At 35.6% G+C, this 21387-nt stretch overlaps 1 protein-coding gene across 1 annotated transcript in view; it reads left to right on the top strand.

Moving 5' to 3' along the window:
- Window positions 1-21387, top strand: part of TENT4B (terminal nucleotidyltransferase 4B) — a 38192-nt gene extending 16805 nt beyond the window's left edge. The window contains exons 2-12 of the mRNA XM_090149946.1: window positions 1605-1728; window positions 6468-6514; window positions 9164-9284; window positions 10288-10395; window positions 11556-11684; window positions 12966-13179; window positions 14131-14257; window positions 14357-14460; window positions 16220-16407; window positions 16970-17134; window positions 18439-21387. Coding sequence (XP_090006072.1) covers window positions 1605-1728; window positions 6468-6514; window positions 9164-9284; window positions 10288-10395; window positions 11556-11684; window positions 12966-13179; window positions 14131-14257; window positions 14357-14460; window positions 16220-16407; window positions 16970-17134; window positions 18439-18618 — 1507 coding nt within the window. The 3' untranslated portion in view covers window positions 18619-21387. The remainder of the gene's footprint in view (window positions 1-1604; window positions 1729-6467; window positions 6515-9163; window positions 9285-10287; window positions 10396-11555; window positions 11685-12965; window positions 13180-14130; window positions 14258-14356; window positions 14461-16219; window positions 16408-16969; window positions 17135-18438) is intronic.

Raw genomic sequence — 21387 nt, 5'->3', positions numbered from 1 at the left:
TGGCGGTGTTTCCTGAAGTTGGGCTGAGGGAACAGCTCGGCCCTGGAAGCCTGGGAGCAGCCAGGGCCACCAGCAGCTGGCAGAAAGGTTGTGCTGTGCAGCACCTCCATGTCTCCCCAGGTCCCTCGGTTTTATCTCGTGCTGGGCCTGTGCCGTCGTGCCGTCTGACAGCAGTGCACGCTTGGTTCTGCCTTGTTAAAAACATCACTGTGGGCCAAGTGGCGCTGTGGGTGTATCAGGCTGCCCCAAGTCTGGGCTTGAGGCCCTGGCGAGGTTCTCTCTGAGGGTGACCTGGCTATATCCCCGTGAGGAGCTTTTTCAGAGGCGTTCTTCTCTTTGCATTAGCCATCCCAGGTGGGATGCCATCCCAGGCTAATAGGCTGTTGGCACAGTTGTCTTGCAGAGGTTGGATGTAATTCCAATAAATGCTCGGTAAAAAGTAACATAGATATTTCATTCCTTGATCTCTTGCAGAAAGAAGCTTTTGTTGTTTGTAACACGCAGTGCTGAAGAATGCAAGATAAGTCATGGACTGGGTTCTGTCCATACTCTGACTCTGTCAAATACACCCTTCAGATGTTTCAGTCTGTTTTTTTGACGCTTTTGTACAACTTGCAGTCATCAACGTGGGATTTATTTAAACGTGTGCAGTGTGGAAGTGTTGGATCGTGTGTCTGATCTAAGGATGTGCTTCTGTGAATTACTCCTTTTTGGTGATCTCTTGGAGCTTGAAGGGAGGATGTGTGTTTACTTGGAAACTAGAAACAATACATTTAAATAAAATAGCTGTTACTGTAATGATCATTACGGGGAACAAATGAAATTAATTTCACTACTCTGTGCCAGAGCTCCTCTGTATTTTGCTGGAATTAAGGGTTTTTTTGTGTCTGCTTTTTTGAATATGATGTTAGTCAAGCTGATGATGTGTGTATGATACTACAGAACTCTCCGCATTGGTGGCACTGTGTGAAGACTTTGTTATTGCAGCTCCAGTAAAGGCAGTGTAAATGTAGCTTGCTGACTGCGAGCAGCACATGTAACACGGTAACTCACATCTGCCAAGTTGGTTGTCTGCTTGTCAGGCAGTTTCTGAGCCACAGCTGCTGTGTGTGTACTACTTACTTTCTTGTTACGGGGAGAGAATGCATATTCAGTTTGTGTCCTGTCTAAACAGTAAAAGAAGCAGTTTTTCTCGCTCTAGTACTGGCACAATTACTATAAACTTTTTCGAAAGCTTGGGGCTGGATGTAGCCTGATGCCTGGAACTCCCTTGCTGGTGCCAGGGGCAGACTGGGAAGTGCTGGCTGAAAACCTCTTCTTGGAGCTTTTGAGCTGGGTGTGCTTGGAGCTTACAGCTGCATTCTTAGTTGAAGACTGAAATGTTCTGTATAATGTTGACTTTTCACAGTGCAACTTCTAATGTGAAGGTACTTTGGCTTAGAATTGCTTCCATACCTATGGTGCAAGTTAATGTAGGGAAACTAATGGGAAACTAAATCTTGCTAAGTGTTGCGAATCTAGATTTTTTTTTTTTATTTTTTATTGTGTGATGCTCATAGACTGGTCCTTAACTAGGAGTTTTTGTTTTGTTTTTTTTCTTCCAGTCTTCATGAAGAAATCATTGACTTTTATAAGTATATGTCTCCCAGACATGAAGAAGAGAGAATGCGAATGGAAGTGGTGAACAGGATAGAAAACGTTATAAAGGAACTCTGGCCTAACGCAGATGTGAGTAGGACACTGTTCTGTTTATTAAAATATAAAAGACAACATTTTGTGCCTGTTTAGTCTTTGAAGTTCTGAATAGTGAAAACTCTGTTTATTCTCCTGTTTAAAAATAAATAAATAAAGCTTTCTAGTCAAATAAGAGAGGTGATGTTTATTTCTATGGTAATGTAGGTCAACATTTTATATCACACATGAGAACAAAAAAGAACAAAGACAAGCTAGACCTGTAGTCAAAGAAAAGACGTAAAGTATGGCAAGGTAATGTTTAATCTCATTAATAATTATTAAGATGAAGGTAAATTTATCAGGCAGGCAGACATGCTTGTACTGTACAAGTGGAATGCTGAGAATGCCATGCTATGCAGGCCATAATGGGCAGTTAAACTGAATTGAAATATCTTAAAATGTAAATTATCCAGGTTTCTGTAGAGGAAAAAAAAAAACAAAACAAAACAACTCTGCAGATCTTTTCACTATATATTGAGCTTTAAATCTCTAATGCCACTTTCCACTGAAGGTAGGTTTCTGCCACTGCTTTGTTCAGCTGAAGCAAGTTTCTTCTCTGTATTTATGAGCTGTGTATTTATGGTTTGTTTTGTTTATAATAAATGATGGGTTGAAGAGAAAGTAGAAAAGCTTCTTTTACATCTCAAGAAATTTTTATGGAGACACTGTTGGGTTTTGAGCATAATTGTCTCTACTAACATGGTGTTCATTTCCAGAATGCAGATTTGTAGCCTTAGTCATTTATCTACGGATAAATATAGATAACAGTAGCTGAAAATAAAGACTTGTTAGCCAGAACAACAAACCAAATTCAGACAGCAAAATCTTTAGTTTTAGGAATGCACTTTGATCCTGCCACAGTAGAAGGTAATGTTATGACATGAGTGACTTTAACCTGCTATTCATTTCAGATCTTCCTAACATTTTTGGTTTTTTGGGAAGTGTTTTTAGAGATTGGAGAATGACTACTGGAATTCAGTATGAGCTATGTGTATGTGTTTGTTTTAATGTGTAAAATACACGACTGTCTTCAAGGTAGTTCACATGTTACAGACAGCATGTTAGTGATGTGTATATATGTAATGTGGAAAGAGCACATCAGTCTCTTGACTGAATCCCATCAGTCAAAGCCTTCGTCACAGAATTTCAGGGGATCTGTGCAGTCACATTGGGTAATTTTCTCTTTGAGGAAAAAGCAGTAATTTTTCTAATGGAACTGTGCCAGACTTCAGTATATCTCAGGGGTGTTGTGTAGCTCTCCAGAAACAGTGAGGAAACAAGGAGGTAGACCCTGTTCAAGAGCAGGAGTGGTGGGGTGCCACTGTGACAAGAAACAGTGCTGACCTTGAACAGTTCTTACTCTGATGCACCTTACCAAAGTCTTGTAGTGGTGGATTTCACCGAGAAAGCACATTATTTTCAGCCTAGGAAAGATGCCACTGTTGTCCAGACAAGTTTATGTGCTGTAGGCTTACTAGCTTAATGGGGTGAGTGGATTTATTACTTGGGGATCTTTCTTTGTTACTGCCGGATTTTTGAACGGTACACCAGAATTTACTGCTTTCCAAGGTGTTGTAACCATTTGTAGGACAGACTTAACCTGTGGAAGCTAGATCTTTTATTTATTTATTTATTAAATATATGACTTTGGGCCATTGAGAAAATATTTTTAATCTATCTAACATACTATTACTGGTTTTTTGAAGCCATAATCTTTTTAAGAACTGGAATTGTGCCAGCTTATAACCTGGCAATTACAGTAATGTCATTTTTCTAATACTTCACAGACCTGCTTGGGAACTAACCGCTGAACTCGACTGTTTTAACTTTGACAGCCATCTGTCATTTTCCAGTCTTTTCAGTTAATCACTAAATTTTTGAAAATCTTACTGCTTTAGTACCTCCAAAATTTGAGTACTGAGTACATGCTCTGAGAAGGTGGAGTAGTATCTGGTCCAATGTCCTCTGCTGTAGCTGTAGTGTAAAGTGATTAGTTAATGTTTAAGCTGTTCGTTTTGACTGATAGATGCAGCAAATCCAGCTAAAATAAACTTTCAAGTTAAACATACACATTCAGCTTTGCGTATGTTGTAAAAATCTGATACCACGGGAAGTAAAATCAGGCTTCATGAATCTAATTGTTTAGAGATGGTGTGGAATGTGTGTGCACTTCTGTTTTTTTCATTTTCCTGTTTCACGTCAGAAAAGGCTGAAAAAGCAGATGAAGAGGGGTAAAACTAGGTATCCTAAACTGTTACTTTATTTATAGAAGTTAGCAATTGTGTCATTTGCTCTCTTACTCAAGGGAATGTGCTTAGAAGGAAACATTCCTAGTAAGTGAGAACTGTTCTTGGCATCGGCAATGCTCTGACCATAAGAAAGGCTTTAATTACACTGGAACTGAACAACTCAAAACATTAAATGAAGGCATTTAATGAAGGCACAACGGTTTTTGAGTAGTTGAATCTGAAAAGCTGAGTATTGAACAAGTACTTCAATGGAGTTTAGGATGCATTTGTCATAATGCCCTCAGTTTTATATGTGAGTGTGTGGACTCACTGAGGTAGTGTTGTGTACTTCATGCACTTCAGTTATAAAAATACTACGATTGGAAATAGTAGGACTGTTTATAGACTTCAGAAAATTCATATTTTAACTTAATGATGTAGCAGAAAGAGGAATTTAAATTGGCTAGGGATAGATCTGTTCTTTGTCCTGATGTGGGGATTTTGATAGGACAGACTTCCCAGTGTTTTGTGGGTTTCCATGTTCTGTTCTGCATAGTGAGGACATATTTGGACACGTACCATTCTTAAAGCTCCTTCAGAAACTCCGGAATTTAACTCGAACAAGTTTATGGAGTTAAATACTGACAGCAGTAGGAGTCCATTGCAGTACTATGAAATGCTGTCTTATGAATGCGTATTCTTGCTTCTGTCTACACAGAATAAAAATAAAGTGAACAGTATTGGCACAGTGTGAAAACCAGCACAGCTCTCATAATAGTATCCTGCATTTGGGATGTTTTTAATGTGAAAATGGCTACACAACTACTATGGATTAAATTCTACTTTGATAATAAATCTAAATCTTTTAAAATATCTGTTCTGATTTCCCCACTCTTCCATCTCTGTAGTTTTGATGGATAAGAGAGGGATTGGAGTGTGGGTGTGGGTTTCTTTTATAATAATTCAGTTTCTCATACTCCAAATTATTGTACAATAGCAGATGTTCTCTCATTCCTTTCAGCAAAGGTCATATATGTTGTATCAGTAAGTTTATGAATATTTTCAGGGTTGTTTATTCAATAAGGGCTTTCTTTGCTGTTGAGTGGAACACACTCCTTTGTTTAGTAATGTGAAATCATATTTGGACTTTCTTAACCCATCCACGGTGTTTGCTTTATTATGGAAAAGTACTTTTCAGACTTTTTTAGTGGTGGAATAAATCCTGATTTGGCTGGACCCAAATCAGGATTTATAGTTTGATAGAGAGTGCTTTTTTTTGTTATTATCATCATAAGTTTAAAATTATTTTTATTTTTTATTGCATTCCTATCTTTATTATGTCTTGTCTTTCTACTTTTGTCAAGATCTAGTAAAATATTGATATTAGTGCAGTAACATCTCTTGCAATCTTTTGTAGTGTGAGCAGCTATGGACTTTGAACATTAAGTTTACTGCAGTTGTGTGGTTTTTGTTGGAGTGAGAAAGGTTGAAGAGTGAGGTGATGCAAAATAATCAAGAGGAAGAATTTGTGTTCTGCTTCTCAGCCTTTTAAAGTGTAAAAGCACTTATTTACAGAACATCGTCTTTTCCTGTCTCCCTCTTTTCTTATCCCAAAGGGAAAAAATATGAAAAGTGGGTCACTTGACATATACATAGGTGGAAATCAAGCTAGTTCGTGAGACTCATTAAAGCAGAATATGCAACTGTAAGGTGGCTCCAGGAAACCTTAGTTGAAAATTAGTCCAAATGTGTAGATAACTTTCCTTTGAAGTCTCCTCAGTCCCCTCTGGGACTTGGATTTTGAGTCTGACCTCCCAGTGAGGCATGGGTACATTAAAGAGATTGAGGTTTCGGCCAGCTTGAAATACATACACAATGTTTTAAATTTCCAGTGCTTATAAAAATCCAGCACAATGAACTGAATCTTCATGATCATGTGACAATTTGAAGCTATTTTGTTGTTGTTTTAGGAGAGAGTTGTGCTACCTGTAATTCAGGAAAAAAATACAACAACAACATCAAAAACTACTGAGTTTAAATTTTTAATTTTTTTTAAGTATGCAAAGCAACAGAAGTATATAAAGCTAAATTCTGAAAATGTGTTTAAAAGCAGAACAAAAACGGAGTTGATCTAACTTTTTTTGTGTGTTGTCTTTTGTGCGTGTGTGTTCTGTCAGTCATCAGTGTTTAAAGTCACCTGGTTTATGGCTTTTGCCAAACTTGGTTACAGTAAAAATTCTGACATTACAGAAAAAGTTTAGTAGGAGAAAAGTTGAAGTTGTTAACGTTATCTGTACTTACATAATAATTAACTATTTATACTATGTTAGATATGTAAATGCTTTGACAGAAAAGAGTGCTTTCTTTCATAACGTACCTGCTGGCAATACCAAATTCTGCCAATGGAGGGTAGCAGTAATCATCCTTTATCAGCAACTGAAGAAAACTTGTTTGTCTTCTGAAACCTGCAAATCTGATTTCTTACGCACTGTTCTTGTGTTCCAGGTGCAGATATTTGGAAGTTTTAAAACTGGTTTATATTTGCCTACAAGGTTAGTAATTTTGTATAATTTTGCATAAATTTCATACAGGAAAAAAGATATCCTGTGGAATCTGTGCCCCTGTAGTGATTTATCCAATATCCCAGTATCTTTTACTTGTGCATGTATGTCCATACACTTCTTATACTAAGAAAGGGTTGTGCTACTAATACTCTGCAGAATGTGCAGAAATACAGTAATTAGTGCTACTAACTGTAATACATCTATATAGGCTTCACATTATCAGTAAAAATCTGAATTACTACACTGTTTAAAAAAAAAATAAAATCACAGTTTTCTTTTCTTTGTGAAACCAAAGAACCAAAATAAGAAGTCAGCCTTATAGAAAAGCCAAATTTCATCATCTAGAGATGAAAACATGTAGGGCTACCTTATTAAGTTAGCATTGAAGATTAAAAAGAAAAAAATCAATGCTGTACTGTTTCTTTTCCTTTGTCTTCTTTTGTGAAATCTGTATAGTAGTTAACCTCTACCTTTTCAAAATCTGTTACTAGTTTTCATAAAGAAAAGTCATTGCTCTGTGATTTTATTGTCTTCTGTATAGAAATTTATAAGTATTTTTGGCAATTAAATAGAATGAAAGGCTTAAGTGGCTGCAGGAAATAAAGACGTTTATGTAGCATAAGTCTGAGATTAACATTTTAATTCGGTTCTGTAGATATTCCAAAATATTCTTTAGGAACACGAGCAATTAATATCCAGTACTTACTGTGAGTGATACCTGAGTCATCGCATCTTCTGATGTCAGAATCATGAGGGTTACTACGTGAACTGTTTTAGTCTAAATAGTTGCAGAAAACCTGAATTGGTCCTTTTTTGTTTAAAAAGTTAGAAGGCCTACAAATATGTATTGTTTTTACGCTTGGCCTCATTCTTGGCCTTTTCTACATAGATTTTAAATGGACTTAATTAAACTTGATTGTACACTAGTAATGCAAGAGATTCCTATCCACATGACTAATAGCTGTAGTTCTGTACTGTATTTGCTTCAATGTTTTGAAGTTTATGGAATAACAGAAAAAGATTTGTTGTTTTCTACTTGATTCCATATGCTTTGTTTTCTCCATATTGGTTTCAACTGAGTTTTTGGTGGAGTGTGTTTTTAATTCTGTTACTCTGTGTTAGAATTTCTCTAATATCCATTATTTATACAAAATCTTCAGTATCAGTTTAGGTGATTGTTCTGCTGCTGGGTCTTTGTATTATCTTGCAGGTAGTATGTTTCCTCAGAGTGATGAGAGGGCTGCCTTTTCTTTCTTAGTGTACATAAGACGTCTCCTACTGCCACCATCATCACCACTAGTGTGTTAAACACTAGTTTAGTTAAAGTAATTAGAAGAGAAGTGTTCAGCACCATTTCCTGCTCTCCAAGCAGGTTTAAACATGGTTTTTGAAAACGTGCTGAATGCTGCCTGTCCTTGTCAGCTAAATGGTATGCAGTTGAACTGGTGCTGAACTTACCTGTTGCTGACATTAGTTGTTGTCAAGGGATGTTTCATCTAGGGCAGATGTGGTTTCTTTGAATGCCTTGAGAATGTTAAAGCATCTTATTTGTGAATGAGCAAACCTATGAAACCTATGTGGAGTGGAAGGAGGAATGGTATGGGTAGTGATATTACTTTTGTTGGTTTTTTTTTTACTGTATTCTGTTATGCAGTTCTCCATATTCCTGAAGTGACCTTAGCGATACGTAACTATAGGTTTATACACCTGCCTTCTTTGCATACGAAATTAAGAAAAAGGTTGAGAAGCAAAGAGGAAAAAGAGTAATTAGGGTTTCAGCTCCCTGCATAGCTAAATGAACGTCAGTGTGTGTTGGCGGGAAGTGTAGAGGGATGGAGATACTTCTTCAAGGAGCTGAGTTAATGAGTGAAGTTAATTAGAAGGTTTGATCTTATTTAACAGCTTGTTGCATCCTGAAAAGTTGCCACGTTTTTCCTTCTCCTTCCCTGCTCCCTGTTGTTAGCATTACATGCCAGCTGCTTACCACGCGCCCACTTTGGTGCTTGGATCATCTGGAAAACAACCTTTGAGTTGTGAGGAGACAGGAAATTACCCCCAGAGTGTGGGTTGTTGTTTTGTTTGGTTGGTTGGGTTTTTTTTGCATGTGGAGGGAGGGGGGCTGAGTGGGTATCAGTTTCTGCCAGGCTCATTAGTATATGAATTGATTTGCTGTAAATTAGGCAAATACCAGACTTGGAGTAAAGAGGACAGGACTGTGCATCTGGGAGAGGAAGATGGGGAGCAGGGCTTTCCCTTTCAGTGACTAGCTGTTAAATTGACCTTAATGATGAATACAGCCCATGTATGATTCACAATTATTTACCTTCTTGCTCTGAATTGCTCTGGTGAAGCTGATCCTTCTCTGCTGACTGTGTGATGTGAGGAGACTCGTGTCTGACTTTGGCAAGTTGATTTGTGTGTGTGTCAGTCCTCTGCTCTTGGTAATCTGAAATGTTCTTTATCTTCCCAAGCGTAACAGTTCACCCCCACCCCTTTCCAAAGAATATAAAGAATAAATTATTTGGCTAAGCTGCATTCCATCAGCTTACTTCTAGTTACATGTGGATATCAATTGTCTGTCTTTTTGCTGTATTGGTCTTTTAATTTGAATATGTCTATGTTTTCTTTTCATTTCAGCGATATTGACTTAGTTGTGTTTGGAAAATGGGAGACGTTACCTCTTTGGACCCTGGAAGAAGCTCTTAGAAAGCACAATGTAGCAGATGAAAACTCAGTAAAGGTTTTAGATAAAGCAACTGTAAGTTTGGGAAAGGAGGGTGTTCCCATTTTTAAGCTAAATTTCTAGACTAAGGAAGATCGTTGTTACAAGGATAAATACTCATAAGCAGAAGCTACTTCACATATGCATTCAAAATAGAACCTTTTTATTTAATGATGATTTTATTTCTGACAAAATAATTGATGGTGTTCCAAAAGAAACATTTCTTCAATTGGTAAAAAGTCCTTGGGGGTTTTCACGCAGCACAGCATATGCTTGCTTTCAAGTGTGGTCATTGAGGTCAGTCATTGAGGTGAATTAATGTGATCAAACTTGTAAGTTTCTGGACAGAGTTTGTACATAAGTAAGAGAAATATATGTATTTTTTATTGCCAGTAAGCAGACATAATATGCTTTCATATAGAATTATGAAATTCTGTATGGATAGTACAGTATAAGTACAGTATAAGTATTGCATAAATGTTTAATGGTATTTCTTGTGCAGGATGGGATTAATTCTATTCTGACTTCCTCCCTTTTGCTTGTTGTAAGACTGTGTTAAGGGTGTTGAAGTTTAAGCAGGTGTCTGATTGCTGTCATTAGTGAAAGACATAATTTGGAAACCATGCAGGTGGAGATGCAATAGAGTGCTCTCAATACCTTCTGCTTCTTGTTTAAAGATAATGTTGCTGAGGAATCTGTTTTCTTAGGAGTATGTCTGTTATCATTTATTTCTTAGGTGTTTGTCTCCCTCTGGTGTTTGTTTCTCCTGCTAGAACTGTGCTACATCAGAAACTGACTAAAACCAATGTAAAATAAATAACATTGAAACCAAAGTGTTATGTTTTGTTAAAACAGTATGGTAAACTGAAAACAATATATCTGAGTTAAGAAAAATTTGAACAGATAGGCAGAGTGTGTTCATAACTAGTTAGGAGACCTGTTTTTTCTATTTGCCTTCTCTGTGATGTCGGTTTTATTGATGCATATCATTAAGAATGACCACAAACGTGTGTTGACTTAATCTGTCTTTCTTTTGCAGGTACCTATTATTAAACTGACAGATTCCTTCACGGAAGTAAAAGTTGATATCAGTTTTAATGTACAGAATGGGGTTAAAGCAGCACAGCTCATCAAAGATTTTATCAAGGTTAGGCAATACTGTGATAGAGCTATTGAGCTCTATATTCATGTGATGACTTAATTTGATTCTGTTTTACTTTGACCCGCATCCTTACTGCAGATATGCATTCACAGTTAGTTTTTGTTGTCTGGTAGTACTGCGTGTAATTCTTATGTTTATTGCCATCAAAGACCTGAAAGGAGTAAAAATGTACAAAGAGAATACATATGGAAATGTTACAGTGATACAGTGATACAATGACTAATGAAAATGCACTAATACTGACTTTGAATGTTCTGCCCTTTTAAATGTGGTTCCATGAACATAAAATCAGTAGTGCTCAGGTAGGAATTATCTTGTTCTAGATTGAATATTGTTTCAGTATACAAATGCTGATTAAGTTAGACACAGCAAGTTATTGTTCAGGAATTCCCTGATAGCTGTCTCATAGATACTATCACCTTTTGGTTTTTTTCTCTGTATATTGGATGTATTACAGAATCTGGATATATTACAGTACCTTTATATACTTTTTTCCTATTCAGTGTATTGGACACTTGTGGTAGATCTTTTATGAAAATAGTAGAAAATGTTACTTGGATTTTCATGTTCTGTGTAAGGATATGAAGTGTAGTCTCATTTTGGTGATATGGCATTGGTTTTCTACTGCTAAGTGCTTTGTTTTGTTTTTTGCCTAACTAACAACAAGAAAAAATATTTCAATAGTTAGACAAGCAAAACTCCTTCAGGAAAATCTGTAAGTCTGAGTAAAGCAAGCACTTTAAATCAAAATGATTAGAAATAATGTACATCTGTCTTGATAATGCTATTGAGTTGCAAGGTAACTTCCAAGTATTGGGGGATTTTCTCAGTTGCTGATGAGCTAGATATATGGACTTGAACTTGTTAATCTTTGATTCTTTTATGTATGTATAGTAGTAAGTATGAAAGTAACTCACTTTGCTTCTACACTGTCTTCTACTTCAACCTATAGAATTTTTATAGGAGAAAAAAAGTCTTCATTCTTTGCTCAGTTTTGGCATAATAGCCTTGAGTACTTGTCTGTCTAGTACTGTCTGTGTGTGCTTACAAAAACCTTCCTCCTAAAATTTGTATATGTGAGGCTTTTTAGCATCAATTGTTTATATGCATCAGGGGATCCTAACACTTTTATTCTTCTTTTTCAGAAATATCCTGTATTACCATATCTAGTTTTAGTATTGAAACAGTTCCTGTTGCAGAGGGACCTTAATGAAGTATTCACAGGTGGAATTGGTTCTTATAGTCTTTTTTTAATGGCTGTCAGTTTTCTTCAGGTAAGCTTAATGAAATCTATTACTGTTGGTGCTAATGGGCATATATTATGTGGTTTAATTGTTAAACTTAATAATTTAGTCCCTTTTGTTTGTGGTTTTGCATCCCCTTTTCATTTACAAATAGTCATACCACACCTGTCTTCTATTCTGTCTTCCATACTGCTGCTTCTGCAATTAGAGGAGATGTTTGGAACATGCATTAGTGTATTGATCAGGTCTTGAGCATGCTGCTGTTAGTGTTAGATAGATAGATAAAGAACAGCTGTTCTTTATAACACTTGGTTTCCAGATCATACGTCTGTATGTGGTTAAATGAATACAATAGAATTTTATTTGCTTGTTTAGGTTTTTAACCTGGTATAGAATAAAGATTTTACTTTCTGTTAAATATTAGAGAACAGAATTCATAAGCTAAATCTATTTTGTTATTTCAGGCTGAGAAAACACTGCAGAAGTACAAAGTAGCAATTTCTCTCTTTTAGCCTTATTTTATTTTCTTCTATTTAATCTTATTGTTTAACTGTGTGTATACACTGTCTGTGTGTATATTTGTACTTTTTCACATTGTAGTTACTTTTAACCCTGACCCTTGAACTGGAGATCAGTGTTTGCTCAGTGCAATTTTCAGTTGACAGCTGAGCAGAAAAGAAATGAACATAACAGGCATATGTTTTTGAAACAAACCCAAACCTTTCCCATACCCATTCCCTTTTTTTTTTTTTTTTTTTTTTAAATTGTAACTAGTGGCATCTCCACTTGCAAAAACTGATCCAGTCAAGTTTTATATCAATTACAAAACCAATTTGTAATTTCTTAGACTGTGTGCTTAATGGTAAGGGGGTTAATTTATATAGCTTTGCAGATTGAAATCCTGTTTTTGAAGATCAAATTGATTCTGGAGCATTTTTTTTGTGTGTGTGTGTATGTGAACTCTGCCATTGGCACTGAAGTTGACTTACTAAACTGAAAGTTCAAATACAAAGTATATTAATGTTAGAAACACATTTAAAATTCAAATATAGAGGCAGAAATACTTGCCAGCCTTATTGTACAGAGGTAATGAGTTTATAAAAGCTTTGATTATGTCTTGTTTCAAAGAGGCAGGACAGCTTTATCAAGAATAGTTACTACATGCAGGTATGTTTGCTTTATAATTATGTATTACTTATTATATTTCAATGTGCTTGCCTTGAATTAGAAAAGAATATAAAGGTAAACAGAAGAGGACTTACAGGCACTTGAAGTATTAAGGAAAGTTTTTTTTTCTTCTCTTCTTAATAGCTGCATCCCAGAGAAGATGCCTGCACACCCAATGCCAACTATGGTGTTCTTTTAATAGAGTTTTTTGAATTATATGGACGTCACTTCAATTATCTGAAGACTGGAATCCGAATAAAGGATGGTGGCTCTTACGTTGCCAAAGACGAAGTGCAAAAAAGCATGCTAGATGGCTACAGACCATCAATGCTGTATATTGAAGATCCGTTACAGCCAGGTATCCTCACAAGCCATGCTTTTCTTTGTTGACAAAGAGAGTGCTAAATTCGAGAGTTAAACCAAGGAATAGTGTAGTGACCACCAAAAATCAAAGAAGTGCCTTGTTCGTGTCTGAGAACACGAGATGGGCTCCGAATGTTGTGATTTATTTATTTATTTATCTATTTATCTATCTATTTATTTATTTATTTATTTAAAATGTTCCTAGCAAATGCTATCTTGCCATCCAAGAGTGTGCCTATGCTACTGTCATGAAATTTGGATATAAGAAGGCATACCAAACAACTTTACAGTCCTCAAGAGTTGTGACAGCTATGCAGCAATGCAGATGAATATGGGCTGGCTGTGTGTGCGTATGTCCCTTCCAAGCCTGTGCCTGCCTCTGTCGCGGTTGCACCTTTGTGCTTTACAACATATGCTTATGCCCACTCTTCTCATTCACAGAATCACAGAATTGTAGGGCTTGGAAAGGACCTGTGGTGATCATCTAGTCCAACCCCCACTCTGTGATTCTGTAAACACAGCAATTGTATTCTGTCTTGTTACTTTTCTGTTAAATTCAGTTGTTAACATGAATGTTGGATTCTGAAATAGTAAATGAAGTAGTTTTAGAAAAAAGTGTATGTTCTTCCAATCTAACTGTCGCCCAGGATAGTATTGTTACATTTGTAATACATGCAGTACATGATTTTTATTTCTATTTGTATTTTTCTTCCTGTATTGAACTTTTACCCTTTTCGACTTCCATACATGTAAATATTTATAGGTTTCCTAAACTCTGTCATATGTTTAGGCTTCACTAGTAGTCTTGTATTGTAAAAGTTTAACTGTAGTGAGATGGAACTTAAGGACAGTTAAAAACAAAAACAAAACAACATAACTGTCCCCTGTCGGAAAGCAGATAATCATGGTTTCAGTTTCATATATTTATTTATATTCTTATTTTAAGGTAATGATGTTGGGAGGAGTTCATATGGTGCCATGCAAGTGAAACAGGCTTTTGATTATGCCTATGTTGTTTTGAGCCATGCAGTTTCCCCAATAGCTAAATATTATCCCAACAACGAAACTGAAAGGTAAATTTTATGAGTCTAAATCTCAGACATTAATTGCTTATGTTCTTGTGTACCTAAAATTAATTGTTTGGAGTTTTCTTCTTTTCTCCTGGTTTACAGTATATTAGGTAGAATCATTAGAGTAACACAAGAAGTGGCCACCTACAGAGACTGGATATCAAAGCAGTGGGGAATGCAAAGTAGGACTGAGTCTTCATGTAATGGTAAGATTTGACTAAGCATACAGGACAGACTTCCTGTATATTTTGATTATGTACATTTTTCTGTTGCTTCTGCTCCACGTAAAGCGATGCATACATCTTAATATCAGTTTATTTGCGAAGTGGAGATGGATTTTCTTGTGTTTTCACCCAGAAAATTTAAACCTTCAGAAGAAAGGTTGTATCATAGCATCACTATTCTACAGTGTTAGATTTGGTTAGTATGGAGGTCTGCAAACAGTGCTGGCTTGCAAAACTAAGCTCCTGACAAACATGAGATTTAAATCACGTGTTGTTATTGTCACGCTTCCTTTGTGGATAGTGTTTGAAAAATAACTACTAGGAATGCTAGTTAAAATCCAAATCTTTACCTTTTGTTCATCTTTTATTTTTAACGTTTAACATAATGTCTACCTGCAGAAGCAGTATTTAAACAAGGATTGACCATATAAGTAAAATAAGTCTTTAAAACAGAAGTAAGAATTGTGATTGATATTTTGTTATTACTAACAAATGGAAACACATGAGATCTATATAGAGATCTTACTGAAAAATGTATTTTAAAATAATCTTTTTTTCATTGCCCAGTAACAAGTTGTCACTCTCTTTGGGTGTAGGTGTATGTGCTAGCTGGAAATTTTCAAATTAATTATAGTAGTCTACAATTAATTTTAGAACGTTAGCTACCAAAAGTCTTCTCCTGTTAGCCATTAAATCAGAGAAGATGCACATACTGGTCTTCAGGCTAGGCTGGGGTTTTATTTGTTTTTAAAGATATTTTTAGTGATTTCCCCAATGGCCCCCAGTGGGCCATTTCTGTTTTACCTCTCTGTAGATCTCTGTGGCACTGCTGTACCACTGGCAATGGCAGTCAACCGCAGTTTGGTCCTGCAAGCTCCATAGCATGACTTATCTGCCTCTTGAGACGTATGAAGCTGTATATAAATAAAGCTAGTGGTGCAATAAACGTGTATTACGTAAATCTATTAGAAAGCCAATTCAGTATAAGTTGTCCAAAAAAGCCTGACAGCCTTAATGTGGATATTAGTTACTGGGGAAGAAGCAGGGGTAACTCCAAGGTGCGATATGTGGGACAAAGCAATTATTTAGTAATAATAACCTTATATTAGGAAGGTAATGGTGACAGTTGCAATGTTCGCCTGGAAGGTTTAGTTTAGATTAAAGTTTGATTCTTTTTATTTGTTAAAGTAGAAGTTAAGAAATAAGAGTTCTTTGTCTTGTATTTTCAGTTGAGGGAGTCATACAAAGCCAATGAGAGTTATTTGGAGTTCTTATGACCCTAGCAGCTCCAGTAGAAAACAGCTGGGAGTTGCTGAATGCTGAGTGCATAGGAACAGTATTTAGAGCTAAAATAAAGCTAAATATAGAGTGCTGTTTAAGCATGCTGTAAAGCAGTTCTATTAATCCACACATCTGGGCTCTGTTAACTGCCTTCTTCCATGCCTTATCTCTCTTTCATCCTGAACTGTGGGTAATGGTTGGTTGTTCTCATAATGTATAAGAATGGACCTTGTCAGTAATCCACCATAGCCTCTGCAAAGTATTTTTGCTGCATGGACTACATACACACAATCATACAAATGTGCTTGTATATATTAAAAGTATGTACAGATGGACAGATGTCTGTCTGTGTCCTGCTGGATAGAATAGATACATAATACCTGAATGGGTACATATATTGAAAAAAATAATAATTAATGTCACTTAATGTATGTTGATGCTTCTGTCTCATTTTTAATAGGTAATGGAGTAACACTGATAGTAGATAATCAGCAACTAGACAAATGCAACAACAATCTCGCTGAAGAGAATGAAGCACTGGGAAAACCTAGAAATAAAACTTCAGAAACACTTAGTAAACATTCTTCAAATTCTTCATCAGGTCCCTTATCATCGTCATCATCTACACTGTCCAGCTCTAGTGATGTAGTAAGTTGGAAGCTTTCTGCATTCTGATTTTAAACTGTGTTTTCTTTATTGGTATTGCCACAGAACACATTTGGAAAGCATAGAAGCAGAGTTAAATATTTCATCCAGAATTCTAACTTGCCTAAGATATTCCCTCTTATGCAATTCTTGTACATGTAAATTGCAGTGTGTTTTTTGATGCCTCACATGTAAGAAAGTCAGTGCAGTAGATTGAAAGCTACATAGCCCTTTTTTATGGATATATTTTTTAGAAAGACTGGTAGTCCTAATCTGTATACTTAAAAAGAAAAACAGAAAATATCTTAGAAATAAATCTGTTTGAATGAGAATTCTATTTAAAAAATAATAAATGAAAAATATTAGATTCCAACACTGGAATCATGCACCAATATGTTTTAAAATCAGTCTGTTCACTCAGTAAGAATTCTGAACTGAAAGTTGAATAAACAACATTTCAAGTTTTATCCATTGCTAGCTTTATTTCTAAGGGAAAACTCACTTACTTAAAGAAAAACACATTTGTTCTTAAGAAAAACTCAGTAATACTTTACATTTTTTGAAGGATTCTGATGGAACACCTTGCAAAACCTCTAAGCAATTGAGTTGTCGCCAGCCTACAACAAACAGAGTGGGGTCACAAGAAGTATCACTGGAATCCTCCCAGTCAAGTGGGAAAACACAAAACAGCCAAACAGGCAATACATCCAGCAACACGAACAAATCTCAGGTTTGTGAAATGTTGAAATTTTACAGCTGCCTAGATTGAGTGTTACACATACCCTCTATGGAAGGATAGTTTGTTCTGGAAAGAAAATATTGTGTTTTTCTCCTTTGTTCCACTAAAAAACACTGAGTACTGTTTGCATTTAAGTCATCCAGTTCTCTGTCCAGTTTAGTTTTGTGCTTTTTCCAGTCTTAAACGTACTGACAGTTGGATTGACTTTATTTTGGGAAGTCTAGACTTGTTAGAAGTACATGTTTTTGTTATAAAAATTCTCTTTTTTTGCAAAAATTTTGTCAGTCCATTCTTAACTGCAAAACATGAGAAATAATGGGACATGCATATGCTTTAGTAAATAACAGTAAGCAAAAATGTGTATGTAAAACAATGACTGACTGCAGCGTTAGTTGTTGATCCTTATTGAAATGCCTTTTAGTAAAGGAGATCGAGATGCTTGCTGACACATGAAATTCCTTTTCCTTTCCCCTTAAATTCAGATATCTCTATGGTGAGACCTAACAGCTTATACACTAGGGGATTTCTCTTTTTGAAAAATACTTTGGTGACAGCTCAGTAGTCTGGAAATACAATGTGCCTCTATATTCAGTATATCTCTGAATATATGCAGTTCAAATTTTTCTATTTCTTCAGAATTTAAGACAATTTTAATGAATGAAGAATAGTCTGGAATCTAATGTAATATTTCTGAAAAGTAAATTTGAAGACTTGCTGCCTCCTGTTTGCTGATGTTCTCTAGCTAAGAATGAGACAGTTTAAAAAAACAGGCCTTAGATAAGCCATTCATGTATGTTTGTGTTATTGCACAGAGCCAGTTCTGGTACTGGCAGGTAAACACGCACAACCTGAGGTATTGTACATCTGCAGAAAGATGTGATGTAAAAAAATTAGTCTTGATCTTAAAGAAATGTTGTCTTAATTTGCATAGATTATGAGATTTGAGCAGTCTTCATCTCTTCTTGGATTATGGAATTCTGTTTCTGTATAACACATTTTTGAGGGTTGCACAGTGGGTGAGATAGAACAGTTCTGTCGTTATCAAAATTCAAAGAGCTGTATTCTTCACTCTCTTGACATGCGTGGTTTGGATCTAGAGATGAGATTTGTTTGCAGCTGACAAAATGAAAGATTTGTGGTTTTACTCTGCCACTCAATGGCCCAGCTTCTGCCTTGCCAGTTCCTTTGTGGACTCATTTTCATGAGTTGATGTCCTTGTTATCCCAAAATAGGTTGGTGTAATTGCCACACTTTCTCCTTACCATGGACTTACTGGGCTCTCTTTCTTTTTACAGCATGGATCTGCACGGTTATTTCGCTCTTCTAACAAAGGCTTCCAAGGTCCAGCAAACTCAAGCCACGGTACCTCAGTCACAAACAAACAACATCAAGGCAGCAAATCACACCATCAGTATTTCCATGGCAAAAAGAGGAAACACAAGAGGGATGCAGCCCTTTCAGACCTTTGTAGATAGTTGCCTATTTTATGACTGTTCTTCTGTGTGCAATGATCTCATGCTACAGGATAGTTTGATAGTGACTCCTTGGATCTCTTCCGGAGCTTCAGACTGTTCGGACATTGATTAGCAACTGCATTTTTTTTTCCCAGCTCGCCACGGAACGGATCATGAAGATTGATCACTGCAAAAATAAAAAGTAATAATAAAAAATAAAAAAAAATTAAAAAAAGAAAAATAGAAAAAAAAAGAAAAAAAATTAAAAAGAACAAAAAATTTTAAAAGGAAAAAAAAAAAAGGAAAAAGTCTGCTCATTTGATAAGTCATATGCTACAACAGGGTCATTTAGGATATAAAAGCTTGAATGTAAAATAAATGTATTTCCCATCAGCTCATGCTGACCTGTAGGGGTAGTACTCAGTGTGTCTAGGGGGTGGTTAACAAAACACAGAAAATAGGAAAAAAATAAAAAAGGCAAAAATTGTATTTTGAGGGAAACCCAGCCTTTAAACGTGAAAGTAATTTGTGCATGATTTTTTTATTATTTTTGCATATACTTACCATTTTATTGTGTATATATAGATGACCATATAGGAAAACTGACATTTGTAATAGTGGATTTGTTAATACTTTTTACATAACATTACTGTTTAAATTGTAAACATAAATTTTTCTCAGGATTAGTTTGGAAAATAATCTGAATTGTCATCTTAACATCCATATAAAGAGACATTACTAGTTATATTGCTCAGAATTTCTTTTCTTGGCATTAAGATTTAATAGAACATTTGATCTGCAAAAGCTGTTCCTCTGGAAGAAAGTTTTATGGTGACAAATGAAATGTTTCATTTGTATAAAGTGTAGCTGTACTTTGTGTAGACACTGAGCTTGTCATCTCGGAGAAGTAACCTTCACCTTGTTTTCTAGAGTGCCATCATTTCAGGGCAGTGGGGTTTTATAGTTGCACCCTTCTCTTCCTCCCCTTAGTGGTCCTCCCTCCCTCTTTTTTTTTTTTTTTTTCTTTTTTTGATGTAAGCCACTTTGGGGAGGGCTGGTTGGTTGGTGTTGGTGATTCTTTTTTATTTTTTTTTTTTCCCTTTTTTTTTCCCCCTTAGTTTAAAAAACAAAATCAAAACAACTCGGTTTGCTACAGGCCGTTTGCATTCCTGGGCTGCTTGGATCCCATGCCTCTTTGTTTGTGCCTTCCCTCCCCATTCTAGGTCTGTTTTTTGTCTTTTATATTTTTGCTAACTCCTGTAGGAGATGATAACTGTTGAAGCTTTAAGTAAATTTTACAATTAAAGTATTTTTTCTCACTCCCCTCCAAGGCATTTTTGTATTTACACTTAATAATTATTAAAAACAAAAAAAATCAAATGAGAAATATATTTTGTATTGCCTTAAAAACCCAAACCTTTCATATCTCATAGTATTTCTTCATTGAAGTAATTATCACTAAATTCAGACTCCGCATTTGTCTGGTTCAGTCACGTTGTGAGCCTGGCTGCAGAAAGCTCGGTGCCATGAGTGCAAATCAGATGTGTAACTGCAGGTATCGCTTGGAAAAGGGGCTGGGACACTTCAGTGGTAAAATGTTGAGTGGCATTTACTTTCACATGTTTCTTTTAAGAGGAAAGTCTGTACCCGGCATACATGGCTGTATTTAATGCAGCTGTTCTGGAGATGTTGCTTTTATAAAAAGTACTGTTAGCTTTTCTTTTTTTAATATATATACGTTTGTGGAATTCTACAGACCAACCTGACCTTTGATGGGCACTAATGAGTGCAATGATTTTTAAAGTAAAAAAAAAAAAATGCACAAATAAGACCAGAACTGATGTCATCACTTAAATGAATAAACATTATCAATGTGTTAAAGTGTTTTACTTCAAAAAGGAAAGAAAATATATATATATATTCCAGAAGTGGAATGGAAAGTCGCAACAGTTACTCGAACACTAAGCTTAAGTGATGTTAATTTGACAATATTTAAAAAAGAAATTAGATTCATATTTTAATTTGATCAGATAATTTTATCCACAGGACGTTGAGCTTTTATTCATAGAAACTAGTAGAAGTTATACCACATTATGCATAATCACAGTATTTATTTTGTTTTAGATTATTGTGAATGTGTAGACTTATGTTCACCGCTTAGGGAACAATTATTTATAAATTATATTAATCCAGTATTGTTAGCTGCTATTAGCAAAACTGTTCCAAAACTAAGTACCTGCAGAGATCTGTATCGCATTTACCACACTGAAGTGTTTTTAAAAGAATCACCCTCATTGTTGAAAGCAAATGTACTCTTAGGGTGCAGATATTAGTGTTCCAATAAGCATGTGATAATTTTAAGGTGGTGGTAGCGGGAAGATAATCTTGATTCCATTGGGAATCTTAGGTTTGCCTCAATTTATGGTTTTCATAAATTTAATGGAAAATAGCTTTTCCTGGACTGCTCAAGTTTCTTTTTGGTAAACAGTATCTTTCTAAAAGAAAAAAAAAAAAAAAAAAGCATGAAGGAAGAATTGAGGTATTTTACATTGCCTCAAATGACCAGCATTGTATTCATAAAATACTGTATATCTTGCAAATCTTTATTTAAACAGAACAGTTGAACTGTTCATTTTTCAATCTGAAGTAAAATACTTTCAAGACCTTTTAGTTTGCCTGCTCATTTGTCTTGTACATTTCATCTCTGTATTTGACTCAAGTCTAATTTCTTTTTGAGTTTCAATACTTTTGTGAAGATTTTGTGAATATATGAAAAATAAATGTTTAATC

The sequence above is a fragment of the Phasianus colchicus genome, chromosome 13 (assembly GCF_987193195.1).
Source record: "Phasianus colchicus chromosome 13, bPhaCol1.hap1.1, whole genome shotgun sequence".
In the NCBI taxonomy this organism is placed as follows: domain Eukaryota; kingdom Metazoa; phylum Chordata; class Aves; order Galliformes; family Phasianidae; genus Phasianus; species Phasianus colchicus.
Note: the sequence above shows the minus strand (reverse complement) of the source record. Positions and strands in the feature narration are given on the sequence as shown.